Raw genomic sequence first — 19,617 nt, 5'->3', positions numbered from 1 at the left:
TGTGCCATGTCGGTATTGTCCACCATTGAAGGCGCGACCATCTGCGACATCCCCGCTTGTCCGTATTCGTGACATTCGTAAACATTGTCATCTGATTAGCATGGCCGACGCCTGCGCAGAGGTCGGACTCGTTCGATGTTGTGATCATGGCTCTCCGAATTCATGATTCGACTGTATCTTCTGATCTCACTTGCTCTGTGGAAAGAAGTGCGTGCTGTCTTTCCTCGAATTTGGATACAATGAGTGCTTGGCTCTGAGGTGTAGTTCGTATTTTGCAAAGTTCTCGCTTCACTCTGCGCCAAAATGGACTTGGTGACTATTTCGTTCGGAAGCCACCCGAGAGAATGCGGGGAAACCCTACCTCTATTTTCGTGGAATGTGAGATATTCTTGAAGGTAGTGATTTTTACCCTAGGAAGACTAATCGGATTGTTTCAGCGCATCAAATCTAGGCCAGGTCCATGAAGCGTCGAGGAAACTTGCAAGACAAAGCTTCGAAGGCAGCACGTACTGTGAGTCGGAATTTCCGACCACCGGCAATCCCGAGCGTGGAACAACAACATTTGCCCCGAGCTCTGGGGGCAGGAGTGGATCATGCAAAAGAAGATAACGGCTTAGTCCAAGTAAATTGTGCCGTGGGAATCTTGGAAACGCCTCTATTACGAGCTTGTTTCAAAAGGCACAATACGTGTCATCCGTCGAGTGCTGGTAGTGAACTGAAGTAGCCAGCATTTCGAAGTGGTTGTGAAAACTTTTGCCAGCTCAATCTATACCTCCAAGGTAAGCGACCGAAATGTCTTCTTATTCAAATTCTGTCAGCTCGAATCACTGAATCTAGCATTCAACTAGATGTCTGAAAAGGTCCGTCTGCGGGTGGTCATCGTTGGCGCAGGTCTCAGCGGTATAGCGGCGGCAATCTCAACTGCCCTCTCCGGCCACACCGTGCAAGTCATCGAACAAGCTTCGGAGCTAGCAGAAGTGGGAGCTGGCCTGCAAATCACACCCAATGCCTCTCGTCTTCTCAAACAATGGCAACTGCGCGACTCTTTGTGGGAGGCCGCCGCCGAGCCCGCAAAGTTGACGGTGCACCGATATTCCGGCGAGATTCTGGCCCACGACGATGCATTCGACAAGGGCATCCGAACCAAGTACAATGCGCCTTTCATTGACCTCCACCGAGTGGATCTGCAGCAAGCACTATTTGAGAGGGCTCAGGAGCTGGGAGTCACTTTTCACCTCGGCGAGAGAATCGCTCGGGTTGATTTCGAGACCACGACTGTTTGTTCGGAGAAAGGCCACCAATTCACAGGCGACTTGATTGTTGCCGCGGACGGCCTGTGGTCTCGGTGCCGAGAAGCTCTGGTTGGCCACAAGGATGAGCCTCTTCCCACGGGGGATTTGGCGTATCGAATTGTCCTCTCCGCGGATCAGATTCAAGATCCGGAACTCAAGGCCCTCGTCGAGAACCCCGAGGTTCACTTCTGGATTGGACCTGGAGCTCATGCGGTAGGATATTCCGTGCGTGGCGGGAAGATGTACAACATCGTCTTGCTCGTTCCAGATAATCTGCCGCCAGGTGTTTCTCGACAGGCAGGCTCGGTTGATGAGATGAAAGAGCTTTTTGTAGGCTGGGATCCAATGTACGTTGTGCCTCTGGTCTGAAGCATAGAATCATTTTACGCTGACTTCTTCCACCCTCTCAGTCTCAACAGATTCCTGGATTGTGTGAAAAGTGGAAGAATCGACAAGTGGAAACTCATGCACCGTAAGTGGAAGAGTCTCCCAGGCGAGGCACGTGCCAGTGTTGACCAACGACCTTTCCAGACGGCGAGATGGAGAATTGGGTTAATGATCGATCAAATCTGGTCTTCATGTAAGCGCCGAAATCTGCATCCGACTTTCTGTCAAACAACTTGCCTACTGACCACCGGGTTTCTCGATCAGCGGCGACGCATGCCATCCGATGCTTCCATATCTGGCTCAGGGGGCAAACTCCTCCTTGGAAGACGGTGCCGTGCTCGGTCTATTGCTGGGGCGGATGTCTAACAAAAGTCAGCTTCCGCGTATTCTACGTCTGTATGAAAGTCTTCGCAAGTCGAGAGGAGAGGCCATTGTCCGAGAAACCTTCAAGCAGGTAAGTGGAAACTCTCAATTTCTGTTCTGGGACGCTATGATACTGAACGTCCACTGGCAGAGGCATGACTTCCACATGGTTGACGGAGAGGAGCAAGTACGACGCGATCAAATATTCCGTTCGCAACTCGGACAAGAAATAAAGGGCGCGTTCCCAAGTCGATGGTGGGTCTTTTTCAATCGTTTTCAAGTCCCCTGACGTTGGATGTAGTCTCACCTAAAGCCTTCTTTGCAGGACATGTCCGGAGGTGCAGCCATGGTTGTATGGATATGATGCGAACAAAGAGGTTGAGAAAGCAGTTGCGGAACATGCCCATCTCTTTGTCAAGCCGGCGAAAAATCGGCCCTTTTCATGCGTTATATTATAAGCAACGATTCCATATCACAGACTATTGGGTTCAGAGTTTGAGGCTCATGTCAAGAATGTCCATCTTCTAGATATCACTATCTCGGAGATTTGAAGAATGTAATATTGCCACGTGGTATCGGAGCTATGCTGGTTCACAATACTCACGAATCACCTATATCCACAAGGGGAAACTGACATGATCACGAGGGGAGAAGCGAAGTCAGTAACAGGTCTCTGTCATTATATTAATGCCTCACGCTGCCCCTAAATTAAAGGGCTCGATTTTGGGGCCCACCATGGGCACGAAGTCTTTGCCTTCACAGAGCTCCATGGCCTTTTTATAGGCTGGTCTCTCGCAAATGCGTTTCAGGTAAGACAGAATGTGGGCATGCTTTGTCTGATCGAATTCCATTGGGACAAAGCCCCTCATCGTGGTTAAACTGAACACCGTCATGATATCCGCCGCGGTCAACGCGTCACCGGCCAGATACGCCCCCGTCTTTGCGAGTCTGTTCTCCACCATGGAAAGAGCATGGTCTTTTTTCTGGGCCGTCATAGCCACGATCGGCGAGCTGGGATCCGGATTCGCGTTGCTAGCGATGAACAGCCGCATGATGGCTGGTTGAAGAGTCCCGTTGGCAAAATGGTACCATTCAAGGTAGTGAGGGTACGCAGCGCCATCTTGTGGAGTCAACGCGAGGTGGCCTTGGCCATAGACAGCGATAATGTAGTCGACGATTGCACACGACTCTGCCAGCACCACGCGAGAGTGAGTGACAGGGGAGGGATCGTCTACTATGACGGGAGCGGTGCCCGCGGGGTGGAGATCTTTGATGGACTGGGGGGATAAGAGAGGATCTCTTTTATGATGGACCAATTGGTAATCGAGTCCGAGTTCTTCGGCGAGCCAGACAATACGCTCGGATTGGGAAACACCCATGTGATGGAGGGTGAGCGGCATCTTGTACAGAAAAGTCTCGAGGTTCAGGGAACAGATTGAAAGAAATCGATTAGATCTCTTGTGGGTCGTGAGTACAGGTGATAGGCAAGAATTGATACCAAGATCAGTCAAGGGTACTGAACATCTGTAGATTAGTTGCCCTTGCAAAGAATCCCACACCTGGAAGAGACCATGCACTTATACATCTAAGCCTGAGTCGATGAGGGCCAGAACTCACAGATGTTTCATCCATACCTTAAGAGAAGGGCGAGGTAAAATAGATGGGCATGATGTGTACAAGATGACTCAGGTACCACCGATCATTGATGCATTCGAAGATAAGTGACGATGGAGGTTCGAGGACAGCCACGTGACGATTCTACGAATCAACGATCACATCGACCGCACGAGATCCACAGAAATAGCGGGGAAGGCCAAGCGCCTCTGGTGAGGCTGCTGAAATGTTGTCTCACTAGTACATGTCTAGCGATCGACCACGGAAAATGCGCGAGTTCTGATGCTTGTCATTACTGCAAAGTACGAGATTGGTGTGCTGGCCACGGAAGTACGCGGGTCTGTCTGCCAATGATGCTAAATCTGACATCAGCTCAGACCGAGCGATGAATTCGCAGTCACTATCGCAAGAGCGATTGGCCCTACTATCGGAGTTCCAGATGAATCGGGGGCCTAATACGCAATTGGGGAACGATCTCAAAGCGGACTTAACCGGGCCTGATGGAAACCGGAGTCTCGAGTAGTGTCTGGTCAATCTTGAGCACTGCACAGCAGAGATGGCGGGCACTGAATGGAATTTTGTGTATAATCGCATACATCTGGTCCAAGTTTGCAAGGAGTCAAGGACCCTGAGCAACAAACTCCCAGGCCTTCGCGTTCAGGGGGGCCACAGATAGAAATACCCCACTATGGAACAGCTGCGATAAGTTCAAGGTCGGCAGAATCCATGAACCGAGACCGAGGAAGAGGGAGAGATCATTCCGACCGCAAGAGGAACACTCCTTCTAGCAATATCACATGACCATGCGGTCTGGATCTCAACGGTAAACAAAAAGTACATGAAAAACTTTTTATCTCCGTCAAGCCAGGTCACAATATTTGAAGGCTCCACGCCCTCCACCTGCGCAAGACTCTCCAGGTCAGAGACTGGTCACTGGTGGGCTTGCAGGCCGGTCAACTCTTAAAAGGTGAAGGATCTAATACCGTGCTGATGGTTCCATCAGAACCGCGGTTTGGGAGCCGAGTGACTCTTATTGACTGGCGAAGATGTGGAAGATTTGTCGGTCGCTGCTAGTGTATGATGGGATCAGATGTGACCTCGGGTATAGCACAGTTGATTGATGTGATCATCATCATGCGAACGTCCCTCTAGGGGTTTGCATACGTAAACTTCGAGTTTATCCGAACGGGAAGTTGCCAAGAAGAATCACGATCTCAGTATCAGAAGACTGAGAGGCAAGTTCAAGGGAGTGCTTTTATTTCAGAACAGTAGCTACAGAGATCCATGTGCCGTCGTTCAGATACAAACAATCATGTCTCCGTCGGTGAGTCAGAAAATGACAGGGGGAAACACTGCATTTGAACAATCATACCTTCAGCACAAAATACAAAGCCCCGATGGGCATTTAGTACTCGACTGGTTTCGAGCACCGATTAATCTCTCCACCAACAGTTCCAGGTCAAAAGTCCATATTCCGACTTTTTCTTGCATAGCTTTCAGGCAGTGGGAGCTAGTTGCACTGATTCAATCCGTATCGAGCATAGGCAGACCGCCAATGTCATCAAACAGCCGAGCTATTCCCTCAAATGAGCAATCTGGAAACCCAAACCCGTAGGCCCACTCGGGAAGTTCCAAATTTGTGGAATGTGTTCCTTCGAAAGCAGGTTCCGTAAGACCCACGAGCTCCCCGGTCAAGCCATTTGCTACGGACGTAGTAGATGGCTGCTCAGCGGAGGCGTGGAAGTCGCGCAGATAATGTCGGATAATCTCCACGGATCTGCGAGCTACGACCGATTCATCCATTGACTCAAGGATCTCAACTCCCATCTCAACAGAGCGAAGAAGTGGGCTTGTGTCCGCACACATTCCCAGTTTCGACAACGGAAGGAGGAGAGTCGACGTTGCGAACATGATGTAGGTTGTGTTGTACCACCTAGACAAGACCCAGAACCGCATTCGTTAGTTTCCAGAGTGTCTGTTCAGTGGAAAGGACCGCGTACCAGCATCGAAAGAAAGTGTGCACACGATAGATATCGTAAATAACTTCGATGGTCTTCATAGCGGCATCCAAACATTTCGAGATGGCCTCTTCCAATTCGTTCGGAGGATGCCGTAGTTTGCGAGTGAAATGACCGAGGAAAGGTCGAAACAAGAGCATTTTGACATTATAGTATCCTGCGTTTGCAATTGATTCAGTTCAGATAACAGAACATTTCCTGGGGTTGCCAGTCTCACTCACTTATACCCAGCACAAGGCGTTGCCTCCTGGCCCATTTAGGATCCCGAAGCGCTGAGCGACAGGGCTGGTTCGGTCCGATATCTGGCTTAATCCTGTCTGGCAACCTTGCGAGCCAGCGGTCCATCTCTGATTCAATTTGTAGAGATAGCCGCAGCTTCTCTTGAAGTGTGATGCGAGAATGGTATATTTGGACAGACACACGACGGATGATCTGGGCGAAATCGATCATCCAGGCAATGATCGCGTATTCAGAATCATCGCGATTGGGTATGGCTCGATTGTGATACTCGTCCATGCCGAGTGTATCCGGTCGGCCAACAGAAAAGCTCATCTCTCTATTTCAGTGTTAGCCAGGCACTTTTTCCTACATCCGTATCAAATTCCCTCGTTCCTAGTGAGCGTGGAGCTTTCATACATTTCCAGAGAAAATATTCCCCTGCAATGAATGCGAACGCGTTTAGTCAAGGTCAAAGATGTCTGTCCGAAAGCGAGAGCGACTCACCACCAAGTTTTCGAGATCCAGCTTGACCGTGGATCTTTCGGAGACTCAACTTCACGATTAAACCCTGCTGAGAGACAAGTGCGCACCGCAAGTCCTAGATACATATAGGCCACTAGGCTGTTTCAGTCACATAAAGATCTATGGACGTATCGGATTTCACTCACGGTTGGGATTCAGCTCATTTTGACAGATTTTGGCCTTTGTAAAGTCAGCTCAGTGTCCACTTTGACGGGTCTGATATCACGCACCATCATGTAAAGACACTGCACTGTCTCCAGATCATTTGAGAATCGCAAGTAGTTCAGGTGGGCTTGGGCTTCGCCAAATAACTTTCGACTCCATTCGAATCGACCCAGACCAGCTATCTTGTCTTCATCCCAAACGCGAACCAGCGCACCGAAGGACAAGACACTCAAGTAGAGGGCAATGAAGCTGGATCCTTGGGCCGGTATTGGATTCATCCATAGATCATTTGCACGCAGCAGAAAGCCCTCTTTATCAATGAATGGGTGAATGAAATGGATATTTTCAAAATACCCGCTCATAAAAATGTAAGCCACTTCAAAGTAATAATTGCGCTCGTCACTTCCAGTGAGTACGCCCGTAGAGCACGCTGGTGAAAAGCCTGGGTTGTGCAGAGTCGATATCAAAGAAAATTTCGCTGCACGAGGGGAAGGATCCTCGTAGGCATTAGGCTCCTTTGATTTCTTCAGGTGGCCAAGAATTGCAGCAGCCGAGGTGCTGCCATAAAATTCTATTCCATTTGTGTGATGATTCAGTTCTTGGATTTCAGCCGCACTTTCACCCAAGTCTTCGTGTAGCGTCTCTTTAGGAGGTCTTGCTCTTTCTTCGGGCGTTTGTCCTGGTTGAGGTAGGGAACTTGGAGTACACTCAAGGCCTGTTGAGGTTTGATCTACTCTCGGAGCTTGATCCTGTGATTGCGGAGATTCAAGTTGTCTTTGCGCTTCGGTGTTGCGCAACTTCAAAGCCAGCTCCTCTACTTTCTTCTCAAGGTTGGCGACATAGCTGTCAAAGAATTGTCAGTCAAGGCGTTGCAACACACAGGCTCTGGATTTTCTATTGCCAGAAATACTTGAATGCAGTCATTTCTATGAGAACTGCATGCAGTTGCCTTACTCACCTTGCGGACCGATTACTCTCTCGCTCTCGAAAGTTGCCTTGATAGACGCATTCCAGACGGCTTTCTGTCTGCAGGTCAGCAATACTGCATTACTGCGATCTAAACTCTTACTTCAAGGACTTACTCCTGCAATGTGAACATGGGTATTGCTCATCACACTTGTATTTTTTTGTTCTGCAGCGATCGCAAGCTTGAGCTGCACGAGGTCTCTTTGCGCGCTTAGCTGCAGGGCCGTCCGCGGCCGGCGATGACATGCTTCTTGCATTCGGCATTATGCAGACATCATGCGCACTCATTCACCCAAGCATTGATCAATCTGAGGATAGTGGCATGATCGTTTGGTAAACAGAACTTCAGATCACGCTCTTGACGATATGGAGATGAGATGGAAGCACGCCCCGGAAATCCCGAGCCATATCCCTCTTCGCAACCTGGAGATTTAGCTCAGCGCCACGTGATGGGTACCCCGCATTTTCAATGCTGGTGAGTTAATATCCGGGGGCCAATCGCAGAACCACTGCACATGGGGGAAGAATCCTTCACGTGGTGCTGTTGATTAAGTACCTTCGTGTGTTCCGGTTGAGCAGGTTTGGCGTGAAGTAGTATATGGCACAAGACGAACCTACTCACTCAGGCATGGAAATGCTCACCAACCTTAAAACTCATATTGAAAGGGTGCTTGCACTAGGATCTACGAATGTGGAAATTACCCACCTGTGTAGGTGAACATACAGTATGCACGTTGCTGCCTTGTAGTCCACACCATTTATATTATTATGGTTGAATATATACACACTCTCTCGGGCAAGACTCACCCAACGCTATATCTCTAGTTCTATTTGCATTTCTTGTGCCGCTGCCGATATTTTGGACGCGTCCCACGCTGGTGCCTGGTCAGGAAGCACGACTTGCTGAATCTGCCCACCAGCTCGGTGAATCAAAGATTCAATCCCATCGCCATCGGCAAAGGAGTGGACTTTCACATACTTGCTCTCAAAGCCCAGGGAGAAAGCTTGACCAGCCGGCACAACAACTGTCTCTCCTTCATGGAAGATACTCTCACCAGACCCTCGAAGAGCCACTTTCAACTTTCCCTCCATCACACAAAAACAGTGATCCACCGTGGGGAATGTCATTAATTGAGAGAAAACGGTGTCTCCGTAGTCTTTAGATGACTCAATGCTGGAGATGGCACAAACACCAGCACTTTGTTTGGTGGTCACGAAAGGTCGTGACATCACTCCACCCAGCATCCACCGCGGGCCCGTGTTAGCACGAAGAAAGTATCCTTGGTTCCCTTCCGGGAGCTTCTCATCTGCCTCACTCCAGTCGCTCACCTCGGGAGGGACATAGTGAGGCTGGAAGACGACGTCGAATTTGCCCTTTGCAGCCATGACCTTGGGGATCAAGAGTGACTTCAGATCACGGTTATCGGTTTCGGGTACCAGGATACCTTCAAAAGGCTCCGATACGTAGCGGAAGAAATCCACCCAGTCGCCAGGAGTGATCAGGCCCTGCAACTCAGTGTGTGGACCAATCATTTCCGGGTTATGAATGACAGTCTACAACGATCCGTCAGCAAGGGTCTCCTCGGTCATGCTGGTTCTCATGCACGATATTCAAATGGACATGAATGGCGATGATGACTGACTGGAGGAATATAGGCAAAGTCGCCTGGACCCAATATCCGACACTGGGGTCCGTTCCACAATTTCAAGTACCCTTTTGTCACCAAGAAGACATCATGGGCTTTCTCATGGTAATGGAAGCCCGGGGCGTCCGAGATTGTTGCACCGCTCTGAAAGACCGCCATCAAGCCATTGGTCTGTTTCGAAGAAGTCAGAATGCGGAAGACGCCTTTACTGCCTGGAATCGTGATGCGTTCACCCTCCAGCTGGGGGATGGCGTATGGCACCCGCTCAGCAGGGGGCTCATTGGAGAATGGCAGCGACATTGAGCTTGTCATGATATGCACATCAACGAGACACGAGACACGAGAATATTTTGACTGTATATCACAATCTTAGAGGGAGACATGCACTTTAAAGCTTCGACTTTCCCGAGCACTTCGGTGGCATGATTGGGGGAAACCGGCGCAGGACAGCCGACGCGAGGAGCGGGGGATCTGCGCTCGGGATATCCGAGTCTTTTCGTGCGCGGGCATACGGCTCAATCGCATAGCTCGAACTGCACCGTGGCCATTTTTCCGAGATAGGACTAGTGGACATAGTTATCTCCGTGCAGCGACAGCCGTGCACAATCGTCGAGTTGTTGCGCTAGGTTCTCGAGATGCTTGAGGATGCAGATAGGGCTTCAGAGCCACAGGCCGATCAGTCTCCGATTCTGCTTACCGTCGAGGAGCTCGCTCAAGGGGTTGTTGAAGGCTCGGTGCGCTCATCTTTCTGAGAACCGCCCGAACCAAGAATCCGACAGAACAGGGATATCAAGGAGTCTCATCTTTGTTTCGTTATGTTAAGGCGCTTCCGGCTTGGCCAGAACGGCAAGAAGCCCGGATAAACCCCACGGGCTTCCTTCAATCGTGAAAGTACAGATCACACCGTCGATCTGTACTATGGACTAGGGCAGAAAACCCTGAGCATTCATGCGGAGTTATATTTTGACCCTCGACGATGTATCAGCCCGCACCTTTGTCTATGCATCTATGCTTGAAAAGAGAGATGAATCGCGTTCTCACTGCAGTGTATGAATTGATCGGAAAAAACCTCACCCACATGCCCCACAAACTGTGGGGAATCTACTCGCCCATTTCCTGTGTGGGGAACTCGGGCGGGCCGACGTGACGACGAATATAATTGCATCCTATCCTCGTTTTGAGACGATTGGATAAATTCATCCTTGCAGGAACTTTGACAATTCTATTGTCACTTTAGCGCGAACACTTCTGTCAAGCCGTGGTGATACAATCACTCTATCAAACATGACAACTACAGAGCAGCCCACGGGCGAATACCGTCAGTATTTGCCGGATTTGACCCTCTACCGGTTTCAAGTGATGCGTACCCAGGATGCGCATGAGTATGCGCACGCGTTCAAGACACAGAAACAGCCGCCATGGTTGCATGCTCTGTATATGCATTGGCTTGATCTCTTGGAAGAGCCGTTCAAGGGTGTTACAACTGATGGTAAGGAACAATCAGCTTCACCGTGGACTCAATCTTGTTTTCAGTACCCGGTCTCTTTTGGAAAAGAAAGACTGGACAAACGAGAAAGAGGCAGCTCTAACTCTATCGGTGTACAGGCAAAGTCCACTCGGACCTTTACCAGTTACAGGATGAGAGTGTCCCAGTTGCGCAGATTGTAGATGCGACGGCATCGTTCTTGGCCCTGTTGGACGACAAGCAAAAAGAAGCCGTCTCCTACCACATCGACTCTCCACAGTGGCGCACATGGTCGAATCCGGAATTTCTCCTCTCGCACAAGGGGGGTTCGTCTCGACGAGGTCTCTTCGTCCGTCCGCGACGCTGTGATGAACATACTGAAAGCCACTCTTTCCCCAGAGGGTTATGACAAAGCCGTCAAAGCGATGCGTATCAACCACTTCCTCGGTGAACTCGTTCAATCCCCGCGCGTCATGAATGAGTTTTCCTACAATTTTGTCCTCTTTGGCCGTCCGTCCACGACCCGTCCCTGGGGCTGGTCATTCTACGGCCACCATCTCTGTCTAAACATCTTTCTATATAAAGGCCAGATTGTTGCCTCGCCATGGTTCACCGGGGCTGAGCCCAATGAGATCGACTCCGGTCCATACGCCGGGACTCGCATTCTGCAAGTTGAAGAAAAGCTCGGCCTCGAGCTCATGCAATCACTCTCTGCCGAACTGCAGTCTCGTGCGCGTGTCTTCGCTCAAATGAAAGACCCAGCCATGCCACCCGGCCGCTGGAACAAAGACGATCAGCGCCATGTATGCGGTGCATATCGCGACAATCGCCAAGTTCCGTACGAGGGAATTCTGGCATCCACTTTCAACGCGAAGCAGAAGGAACTAATGTACGGCATCATCGAGCAATACTTGCTTTACCTGCCTGCAAAGGCCCGTGCGATGAAAGTCGACCAGATCCGTCAGCATCAGGGCGAAACATACTTTTGCTGGATTGGGGGCTTCACAGACGATGATCCGTTTTACTACCGGATTCAGAGCCCCGTGATTTTGATCGAGTTTGATCATCACTCGGGGGTGTTCTTGAAGAACGAGGAGCCTAAGAAGTTTCACATTCATACTTTGCTACGGACGCCAAATGCGGGTGACTATGGATACGCCTTGCGGGCTCAGATTCCTGCTGTAGAGGGCCCGAATGCCAAGGAGATCGTGTGGTAGATTCCATCAGATAGTCTAGAAAGCGATGCGAGAAGGAATAGAGTTTTGATTGTATATTGATATCAAAGTTGTGTCCAGACATGGGTTACGATGTTTTGATGACTCTGATAGAGTATCTTTCTCATAAAACACGCTTTTGTCCGAATTGTCCGAGGCAACCCAGTCCTTGGGGTCGTCTTAGGTCTGCACTACCAGGAAGATGAGCATGTGAACCCGGCTGAGATCAGTTGTGCTCTACAGTAAGCTTCAAAAATTCCTGAAGAATTGTTTGATCGATCCCGCCGTAGAGCCCGTCGTATCTGGGGGATGAGTCACAAAAAAGGTTATGTGAGATCATCGTCATGTAGACGTTAGGTATATTGCATGTATTATGTGGTTATAATAAGGGGACTATTACAGTAGCCACTCCACTGCTTCAACGTCAGTCGTATCTTGAAATGTTGCGGACACGGTACCCCACGACAAGCACAAAAACAACACAAAAATTTGGGGCGATGACATGATTCAATTTCCCGCAAAACCAACAATTATAAATCACATGGGTGCCTTCCTTTGCCTGCAAACCGCACCATCATGTGAGAAAAAAAAGCACGCTTCCTTCCACATCTGACTCGTCCCTCACGCGACTCGACATGTGCTCAAAATGGTGAGACAGCCTCCGTATATGAACCTGACAGTAAGACAAGTCTAGCGACATTTTCGCCTCCATCAAGATGTCGCCCTCAGTGCATCATGATCCGGGATGAGCTCGTATCCACCTTCTGACGGTAGCACTCGAGCCGCAATCACGATCGCGCCGGCGCATACTAGGCTGAAGCACCAACTGATAGTGCAGAAGACCCAAGACTGATCCAAACGCCAGCCTACGAAGAAGCGGTCCTCGTTGTCGTAAAGATATGCCTGTCCACAAAGATTAACAAATCTCCAGCGCTATCACTCTATGCAGTCGAGACGCCACGGTCTTCATCAAGCTCGGTGGATGGCAAAAACTCACCACAAGAGACATGCCTGCGGCTTGAACGACCGCCGACAGAATGATCAACAGGCTGAGTACCCGCCATCCGTTTTCGCGCAAACGCTTGCCACCGCCGAGGACAATGATATATGCGACAATGCTCATGCCTTCGAGTACCACCGCGAAGGAGATCAAAAACCCGACTGAGCGCCACATGGAGCAAAAGTACCGGTCTTCGCCATGGCAGTCTTGGCTCACCGGGAAGGGCTCACAGGTATTCGTGAGTGAGGAACATCGCCGATGAAGACCGTAAGAGAAATGATAACTAGGCTGTTCTCGCCCGAAGTGCGAAAATGTCAGGTTTGTCGCAGATAAGGCCGGCTTGGTCCAAGGCTTTGGGTACGAGCACGATTCCTTACCTTTTCGCTGTGGTAGCTAACCCATCGAGGAATAACAATGGATGCAATAGTCAAAGCAAAAGCTGTATTACGTCGATTGATCAGTCTGAGCACTTCGATTCTTGCAAGACTGCACGTGCACTTTAGAGTAGTTGAAGGGTGGATCCGTCATGACGGCGCGGGGTGGAAAAGAAGGGCTCAGCTGGCGGAACGAGACTCACAAGCTAGGAACAGCACTAGAGTTCCTGAGTAGACGATCGTTTTCGTCAAAAAGCCCGTATAATTCGTGTCTGTGCCCCTGGGCACCAGACGGAAGTCCATCGCGTGAGCTGGGAGGTGGGAAGAAGGGTAAGAAAGAAGAGAGGATGGGGGTCGAGGAGCGAAGAATGTCCCTGCAACGGGATGCCAATGCTGCTGGTGGTGTTGGCGCTAGGCGACGGCTGGACTTGGATTTGGTCGACTCGAGCTGGGGCCGATGGCGTAGGCTCACAGGGCAGTTTGTGGTCCGTGCCACTTTGTCCGATACGAGAGACCGTGAGGCTGGAACCTACCGAATCCCCCAAAGACAGGAGAAAAAGAGAGAGAGAGAGAGAGAGAGGGAGAGATGGAACACCGCTCAGAGTGCAAGATCAGGATCCAGCGGGCCTTCTGTTCCATGGAGTCGCGCGCGAATAACACAGTTTGCGAGGCCCGCGACGTCAAGGGCCTGATGCTGTGCATGAAAGCCAAAAGGACAGGACAGCACTTCTCCACTTCACTGCGGGAGGGGATGTCGAGGAGTCTCGTGATCTCATGCTGAGGACGAAGTACGGCACCGCCACATACCACAAAGATTGGCTCATAGTATCATCCATACAAGCATCAACGCACGATGGAGTAAGTATTGATGCGTAGGTGAGGAACATTGTCCTATGCTCAATGTATGAATGGTTTCTAAGTAGTCTAGAGTTGACCGGGCTACTATGCAATTAACTATTATAGTACTAGACATTATACCACGGCTTGGCTTGCGAAAGATACCTCAGGTCCCGTCGGCGTGAAGAGCAAGCATCCCTGCCTTTCTGCAAAGAAGGAATGGAGTCGGCCTCTCTTCGACCTGCACACAACATCCTCATTGCTCTCTGTCAGCCATGCACTTCAACGGTTCATGAACGAGAATCGCTCGGTGAATTATGGTCCGTTTTGAGACGGGATAGGCCCCTCGATCGGATCAGAGGAGATCTAGCAAGTAGCAACCGATCAGGTGGATTGATCGTAATCTGCTTAGTGCGAGGAAGCAAAACAAGGCAGATCACCGTCGATGCGTCTTCAAGCTCGCAAGCGGCGTAAAGGCGGTGAGTTCAAGCTTGCATGAAGACGCCAACGGCCAGTTTTGTTGACCATCCTGGGCATACAAGTCATTGACATGATTGCAAGCCTAGTCAAATGAACTCCTCAAGTCGAAAAAGCAAATTGACCGCATTACGCTCGCGGGTACTAAAATGCATCGTTCGCGGTCGCCGAAGGAGAAAGGTCGTCGTGAGCGGGCCCGTGTAACCTGTCCGTGAGAAGGCTGCAGCCTCACTGGATTTACTGTACTAGGCTGGATGGCTCGGATCCGCTCAGTAGTAGCGGCATGAGATTTGCAGTCTCCTACCTCGACTCAGCCTGGAATCCTGGGGAAACTCTAACCCACCTTTTATGGTAGTGCGGTGGTGACGAGGATATCTACGATGATGACGCTACTACAGTATAAACGCGGTCCCAAATGGAGGTTGGGAATTGCGGGCTTGGAAACGACTAAGAAAGGCATCATCATTATAGTTGTGGCACAAGGCAAAAAGTCGCGAGCCGGCTAGATAGTCGAGGCAAAGACAAACGATACATAGGCTGAAGATACAAACCCAGCACCTTCGGCAGACGGCACCGAGCAAGACATCTGAGACGGGAATTTGTAACACAAAGACACAGCGCCAGGGAATGTAAAGGCCCCGCGCAAAAAAAGCACCTTGATCAGGCAAGGCGCATCCAGAGATCAGAAGTTTTCATCACTATTGCTTTCCCTTTTCATTGCTACATCACTTCAATCGGGACGCTTTGATTCAAGCAGCGCACGAAAGTCATCATTGCTCTTCTTGGGCGGAGCACTTTCCGTGCGGCCTTGATAGGAAGAGGTTTCCATTTCGTCCTTGTAAGAGGAGTCTTGGTTGGAAAGGGGCTGGGATGGAGCACCCGTCGTCCGTTTCAAGCCCAGCCCTCCTCGACGGCCCCCACGAGACCCAGGCTGCTGAGGTCGCTTGATGGGGCCTGCAGGCTGGAGAGAAGGTTTCGGCTTCCCCGGTTTGATCGAGGTGATACGATCCGTCTTCTTCTCTGCTTGCATTTGTTTCATCTCCTCGACGCTGCCGATGTGAAGCGGGCGTCCGGGCGCGATCTCTTGCCCTTCGAGGGCAAGGGACGCCTTACCCGCATCGTGCACGTCGACATACTCGACGATCGCGCCTTGATGATCCGGTCGAAGAACAATCTTGACTAGCCGTCCAAAGGGCTCAACCAGAGCGCGAACACGAGCATCATTGACAGTATCCGGTATATTCATCAGGGCGAGAGTGCGTTCAGATCGTCCACCGATAGTCTCTACCGGCCGAGGGCCGCCGCCGTTAGTCTCTGGGGGAGGAGAGGCTGACGATGCGGACGCGACCTGAGAGATGATCGTGCTGGCAATGCGCTTGGCTCCAGTGTTGCCACTCAAGCTCACTGTGATCTGACGCTTTCCAAGTGTCTCTTGGTCCATGACGAGTGCGGCCTCAGCCTCCTCCTGTATCCTTGATTAGCATTTACTTTTCGACAAGTTTCAGTAGTAAGGGGTAAATGCTTACCTTAGTTGAGTACGCCACGAAGAAATACCCACGGTGAGAGCCGTCGGCATTAAGTGGCAGATGAAGATTCTCAATGGACCCAAATTTAGAAAATGCGTCCCGAGCATCAGCCTCCCCTAGCTTCCAGTCAAAACCTTTGCAAAAAAGCTCACGGCCCTCATGCATCGCCCCACTCCGCTTCTCTTTCTGGTTCGGATCGGATATCTTGACCACGAGTCTGTGGCCTTTGTCGATTTCTAGCCCATTTAGCTCGGTTGCGTGGTGGGCCATGCTCGCAGTAGTGAATTGGACATAGCAGAAGCGACGTTTGGTTTGGAACTTGAGCGACGGGAAGCGAACATCAACTACAGTGCCATATTTGTGGAAGAGATTGCGTATGACATTCTCGTCTGCGGTTGGGGGAAATTGGTCACCCACAGTGTAGATCCCGACTCAATAGTGACTTCAATTGTGTTCCCATTGAAAGATTTCTGATCACGCGTCAGAGCTGCAAGAGCCTCGTCTTTTGTTTCGAACTCGATCAATGCACACTCGGTATTACCATCCGGTCCGGAAAGCATCTTCACGCTGTTGATGGTGCCGACATGGCGAAAAAATTGACGCAAGTTATGCTCACTGCTTCCCTTGGGCAGATTTTTGACCACGACCGTGGCATGCTCCCGGTCGCGAACTGGAAGCTCTGTATCGACAACACCTTGTTCCGTTGATTCAGCATCGGCGCGCACTTTCTTGAAGGTAGGCTGCCCATTAGCGTCTAACTCGTCATCACGTTTACGCTTCTCAGAAGAAGACGCAGCTTCGGCGGCAGCAGCGGCCTCCATTTGCTGTTGCTGCTCCAACTGCTGCTGTTGTTGCACAGCAGCGACTTCGAGTGCCTCGCGTTCGCGACGAGCCGTGGCAGCACGCATCGCTTTCCTGGTTTCTACCACGGCAAGCTGCAGTTCGTATGCATCTTCGTAGTCCTCGCAGTGAGCAATGTACGTCTGCGCGAGCTTCTCGGGCCAGTCGAGGTCTTCGCGCTTGATGGCCTGTTTCAGAACAGCAGTCGCAAAACTAGGATTTGGCGGGCGTCTAGTAGCGTCACTAGTAGCATCACCTTGAGCACAGATGTTGCTCCAGCAAAGAAGTTCCCAGTTGTAATAGGTAAGCCAGAATTCGTAGCTATTGCCGCGCCGGGGCACAAGATTCTTGAAGGTCTCGCGAGCATTGTCCCAGCTTCCGCTTTCGCTGAAAAAGCGAATGTAGATGCGCTCCAAGCGGAAGTGAGGGTCGCCCTGGTAGGAGCGACCATACTTCTTCTCGCCGAGTTCTTGCACACTCTCAATCGCGGACCGAATACCCACTTCCGCGACGTCTAACTCCTCATCGGTGGAGTCGGAAAGGAAGGCACGCCGTCTAAGGTAGCTACACCAGGTCGTGTGAACCTTCAAGACCTCTTCCATGCCGCCGGCGTCTAGAAGTCCAGTGCTTGTCGCCCGGTGTTTGATACCGGAGGTCTTGGAGAAAGACTGTCCCTCTCGCTCTGAGCTCAGCAAGTACTGAGACCAAAGATTGCCAGACCAAGGACAGTGACGAGTAGCTCTGTCGAGGGTAGAGATTGTCGTAGTAGAAGCATGTCCGTGCATAGATTCACCGATCAGGAACATGATGTAGTCCTCCCACAAGGACACATCGGTGGGGAAACAGAGAACAGCGCGCTGGAAGACAGCATTGACGAGGTCAAAGTGGAATTCACGACGCCTGCGATTACGACTCAGTTCCCAGTCAATGTACTCGCGGTACAGGCTCCATTCCAAAGCCTTATCGCCGGCCTCCTGCGCCTTGTTTAATCGATGCTCGAATTCTTCGCGGGCAGCATAGAAATTTTTGGAAGCAGACGCTTGGGCAACGGCTTCTGACATGATTTCTTCGTAGTTCGTCTCGAAGTAGGCCGAGACGAACGCAGAAAAGCTCTGGAAGGTCTGGTCCCAGGTCGCATGGGGTGTTTTCAATCGCAATTCAAACCATTTGCGAAGGTGATTGATCTTTTCTTGGGACGGGGATCGATTGATATCTTGACCCAGAAGATCCAGAAAGCGATCCCACACAAGATGACTATTGTTAATCCGCCACTGTGTAGCCTCTGCTGCTCGCTGCCATACATCTAGCACCGTTTGCCATGTGAAAACCTCACGTCCGACAGCTCGGTCTTCATCCGTCCACTGTCCAGCACTCTGCTCCCCATTTGCGGCACTGAACAAGTACAAGACCCATTCACCGTAGATATGCCAGAGCCTGGTACAGCCGAACTCTTCCTCAACTGAGCGCTGACACAATTCCATTACAGAAGTCCGTTCGTCGACTGTGCTGGCAAGCATACTTTCGTCTTGAATCCATTCAGCCCAAAGATCCTCTCCCATGGCGAAAAGCTTGTCCATCTCCTCCCGAGCAGTTCTCAGGTCTTTGAGGAGATCGTACTGACGTGGATCACCGTGTAGTTCAGGATTGTTGGGGGGATACACGTGGTTAACGAATCCCGCATGGAGAAGACCGATGAATTTGACATGTGCTTCGTAGGTGTGAGGATTTTCTTGAATCTTGTTGAACAATTCAGTCGCCAACACCTGTGAATCGGGGTCCAACGAGGTTTCAGCGTAATTTCTTTGCGCGGTCTCACGGGGACCATCCGCCATTGCCAAGTCGAACGAAGTGCGAGGGGTTGGAGTATTATGGTTGATCTGGTTGACATGAGGGTGAATCGTAGACGGAGAGAGTTGGCTCTGATGAAAATCTGTGGTCCTCATCATGTTTGCGGCGTTTTGACGACCAGTGCGCTGAGACTGATGGCCGTGACGTGCACGTTGGTTCTTTTTCTCTCTCTGTTGTGGCTGCCGGGGCTGATGATGCTGCATAGACGCCAGATCCGCTAGAGTGTCCATCCCGGTGGGCAATTGCCTCCCGGGCGCCATATCGGCAGCTGGTGAAGCTCCATTTCCAGCAGCGCTCGCGTTGGGACCCGAAGCAGTGACCGATTTGGAAGTCTCAGGGGGAACGTTTGGGACAAGGACTTGCTTCGCAAGTGGCGAGGATGTCTTATTCTTCCGACCAGGACCCGGGCGCGCGCGCTGGACCTGTTTGTGAGAAGGTGGCCCCGCAACAGGCGTCGGGGCACCAGATGATGAAGGACCGACACTGGGTGTTGAAGCAGAAGATTTTGAGTTTGAATCGTGGGAAAGCAAGGAGTTGATATCCATGGTTATCCTACTAGAGGCGCGGATACGCACGACACACCGTCAAGAATAGGCCTCGGGTGATATTTCTTGAGATTCAAAGAGAACGAATCTCCAATCGATGTGAAATCTGAAGGAAGCCGGTTATAGTATCCGCTTAGAGCAGCTCGAAAATCATTTCCATTCCCTCGCCGGCGACGGCTTGTACGATTCGAATCTCGACTCGAGAGGCAGAGTACCAGGTACGAGGACAGAAATTAGCAGGCGCAAGCTTCCTGCGCAAGCTTTATGAAGCTCGGCGGTTTAAAATTTGGGGTGAATAT

General features: G+C 50.9%; 7 protein-coding genes across 7 annotated transcripts; 2 read left to right on the top strand and 5 right to left on the bottom strand.

Annotated features, from left to right (window-relative positions):
• Positions 1-848: 848 nt before the first annotated feature.
• N7539_001720 (putative monooxygenase) lies at positions 849-2,331 on the top strand (the record flags this gene model as incomplete). Its single annotated transcript, XM_056931323.1, has 5 exons — positions 849-1,639; positions 1,703-1,764; positions 1,824-1,872; positions 1,944-2,133; positions 2,194-2,331. 5 exons carry the CDS (start codon positions 849-851, stop codon positions 2,329-2,331), a joined length of 1,230 nt encoding a protein of 409 aa, XP_056793354.1.
• A 403-nt stretch (positions 2,332-2,734) lies between these two features.
• Positions 2,735-3,442, bottom strand: N7539_001719 (glutathione S-transferase family protein; the record flags this gene model as incomplete). The annotated part of the gene is made up of 1 exon (XM_056931322.1): positions 2,735-3,442. The coding sequence occupies one exon, from the start codon at positions 3,440-3,442 to the stop codon at positions 2,735-2,737; it is 708 nt and encodes a 235-aa protein (XP_056793353.1).
• A 1,738-nt stretch (positions 3,443-5,180) lies between these two features.
• On the bottom strand, positions 5,181-7,679 carry N7539_001718 (fungal specific transcription factor domain-containing protein; the record flags this gene model as incomplete). Its single annotated transcript, XM_056931321.1, has 9 exons — positions 5,181-5,589; positions 5,657-5,831; positions 5,896-6,230; positions 6,311-6,331; positions 6,398-6,509; positions 6,562-6,595; positions 6,646-7,423; positions 7,539-7,598; positions 7,663-7,679. The coding sequence occupies 9 exons, from the start codon at positions 7,677-7,679 to the stop codon at positions 5,181-5,183; spliced, it is 1,941 nt and encodes a 646-aa protein (XP_056793352.1).
• A 680-nt stretch (positions 7,680-8,359) lies between these two features.
• Positions 8,360-9,492, bottom strand: N7539_001717 (cupin domain-containing protein; the record flags this gene model as incomplete). Its single annotated transcript, XM_056931320.1, has 2 exons — positions 8,360-9,100; positions 9,190-9,492. The coding sequence occupies 2 exons, from the start codon at positions 9,490-9,492 to the stop codon at positions 8,360-8,362; spliced, it is 1,044 nt and encodes a 347-aa protein (XP_056793351.1).
• Positions 9,493-10,476: 984 nt separating this feature from the next.
• Positions 10,477-11,874, top strand: N7539_001716 (DUF3500 domain-containing protein; the record flags this gene model as incomplete). Its single annotated transcript, XM_056931319.1, has 3 exons — positions 10,477-10,681; positions 10,798-10,948; positions 10,980-11,874. 3 exons carry the CDS (start codon positions 10,477-10,479, stop codon positions 11,872-11,874), a joined length of 1,251 nt encoding a protein of 416 aa, XP_056793350.1.
• A 708-nt stretch (positions 11,875-12,582) lies between these two features.
• Positions 12,583-13,548, bottom strand: N7539_001715 (uncharacterized protein; the record flags this gene model as incomplete). The annotated part of the gene is made up of 4 exons (XM_056931318.1): positions 12,583-12,774; positions 12,869-13,159; positions 13,249-13,357; positions 13,460-13,548. The coding sequence occupies 4 exons, from the start codon at positions 13,546-13,548 to the stop codon at positions 12,583-12,585; spliced, it is 681 nt and encodes a 226-aa protein (XP_056793349.1).
• A 1,741-nt stretch (positions 13,549-15,289) lies between these two features.
• On the bottom strand, positions 15,290-19,318 carry N7539_001714 (U6 snRNP complex subunit PRP24; the record flags this gene model as incomplete). Its single annotated transcript, XM_056931317.1, has 3 exons — positions 15,290-16,024; positions 16,086-16,469; positions 16,499-19,318. The coding sequence occupies 3 exons, from the start codon at positions 19,316-19,318 to the stop codon at positions 15,290-15,292; spliced, it is 3,939 nt and encodes a 1,312-aa protein (XP_056793348.1).
• Between the last annotated feature and the right edge of the window lie 299 nt (positions 19,319-19,617).

Source organism: Penicillium diatomitis (assembly GCF_028827545.1).
Source record: "Penicillium diatomitis strain IBT 30728 chromosome Unknown utg000002l_segment0_segment0, whole genome shotgun sequence".
NCBI classification, from domain to species: Eukaryota; Fungi; Ascomycota; class Eurotiomycetes; order Eurotiales; family Aspergillaceae; genus Penicillium; species Penicillium diatomitis.
The sequence above is the reverse complement of the archived record's forward strand: the minus strand, read 5'-3'. Positions and strand labels throughout refer to the sequence as shown.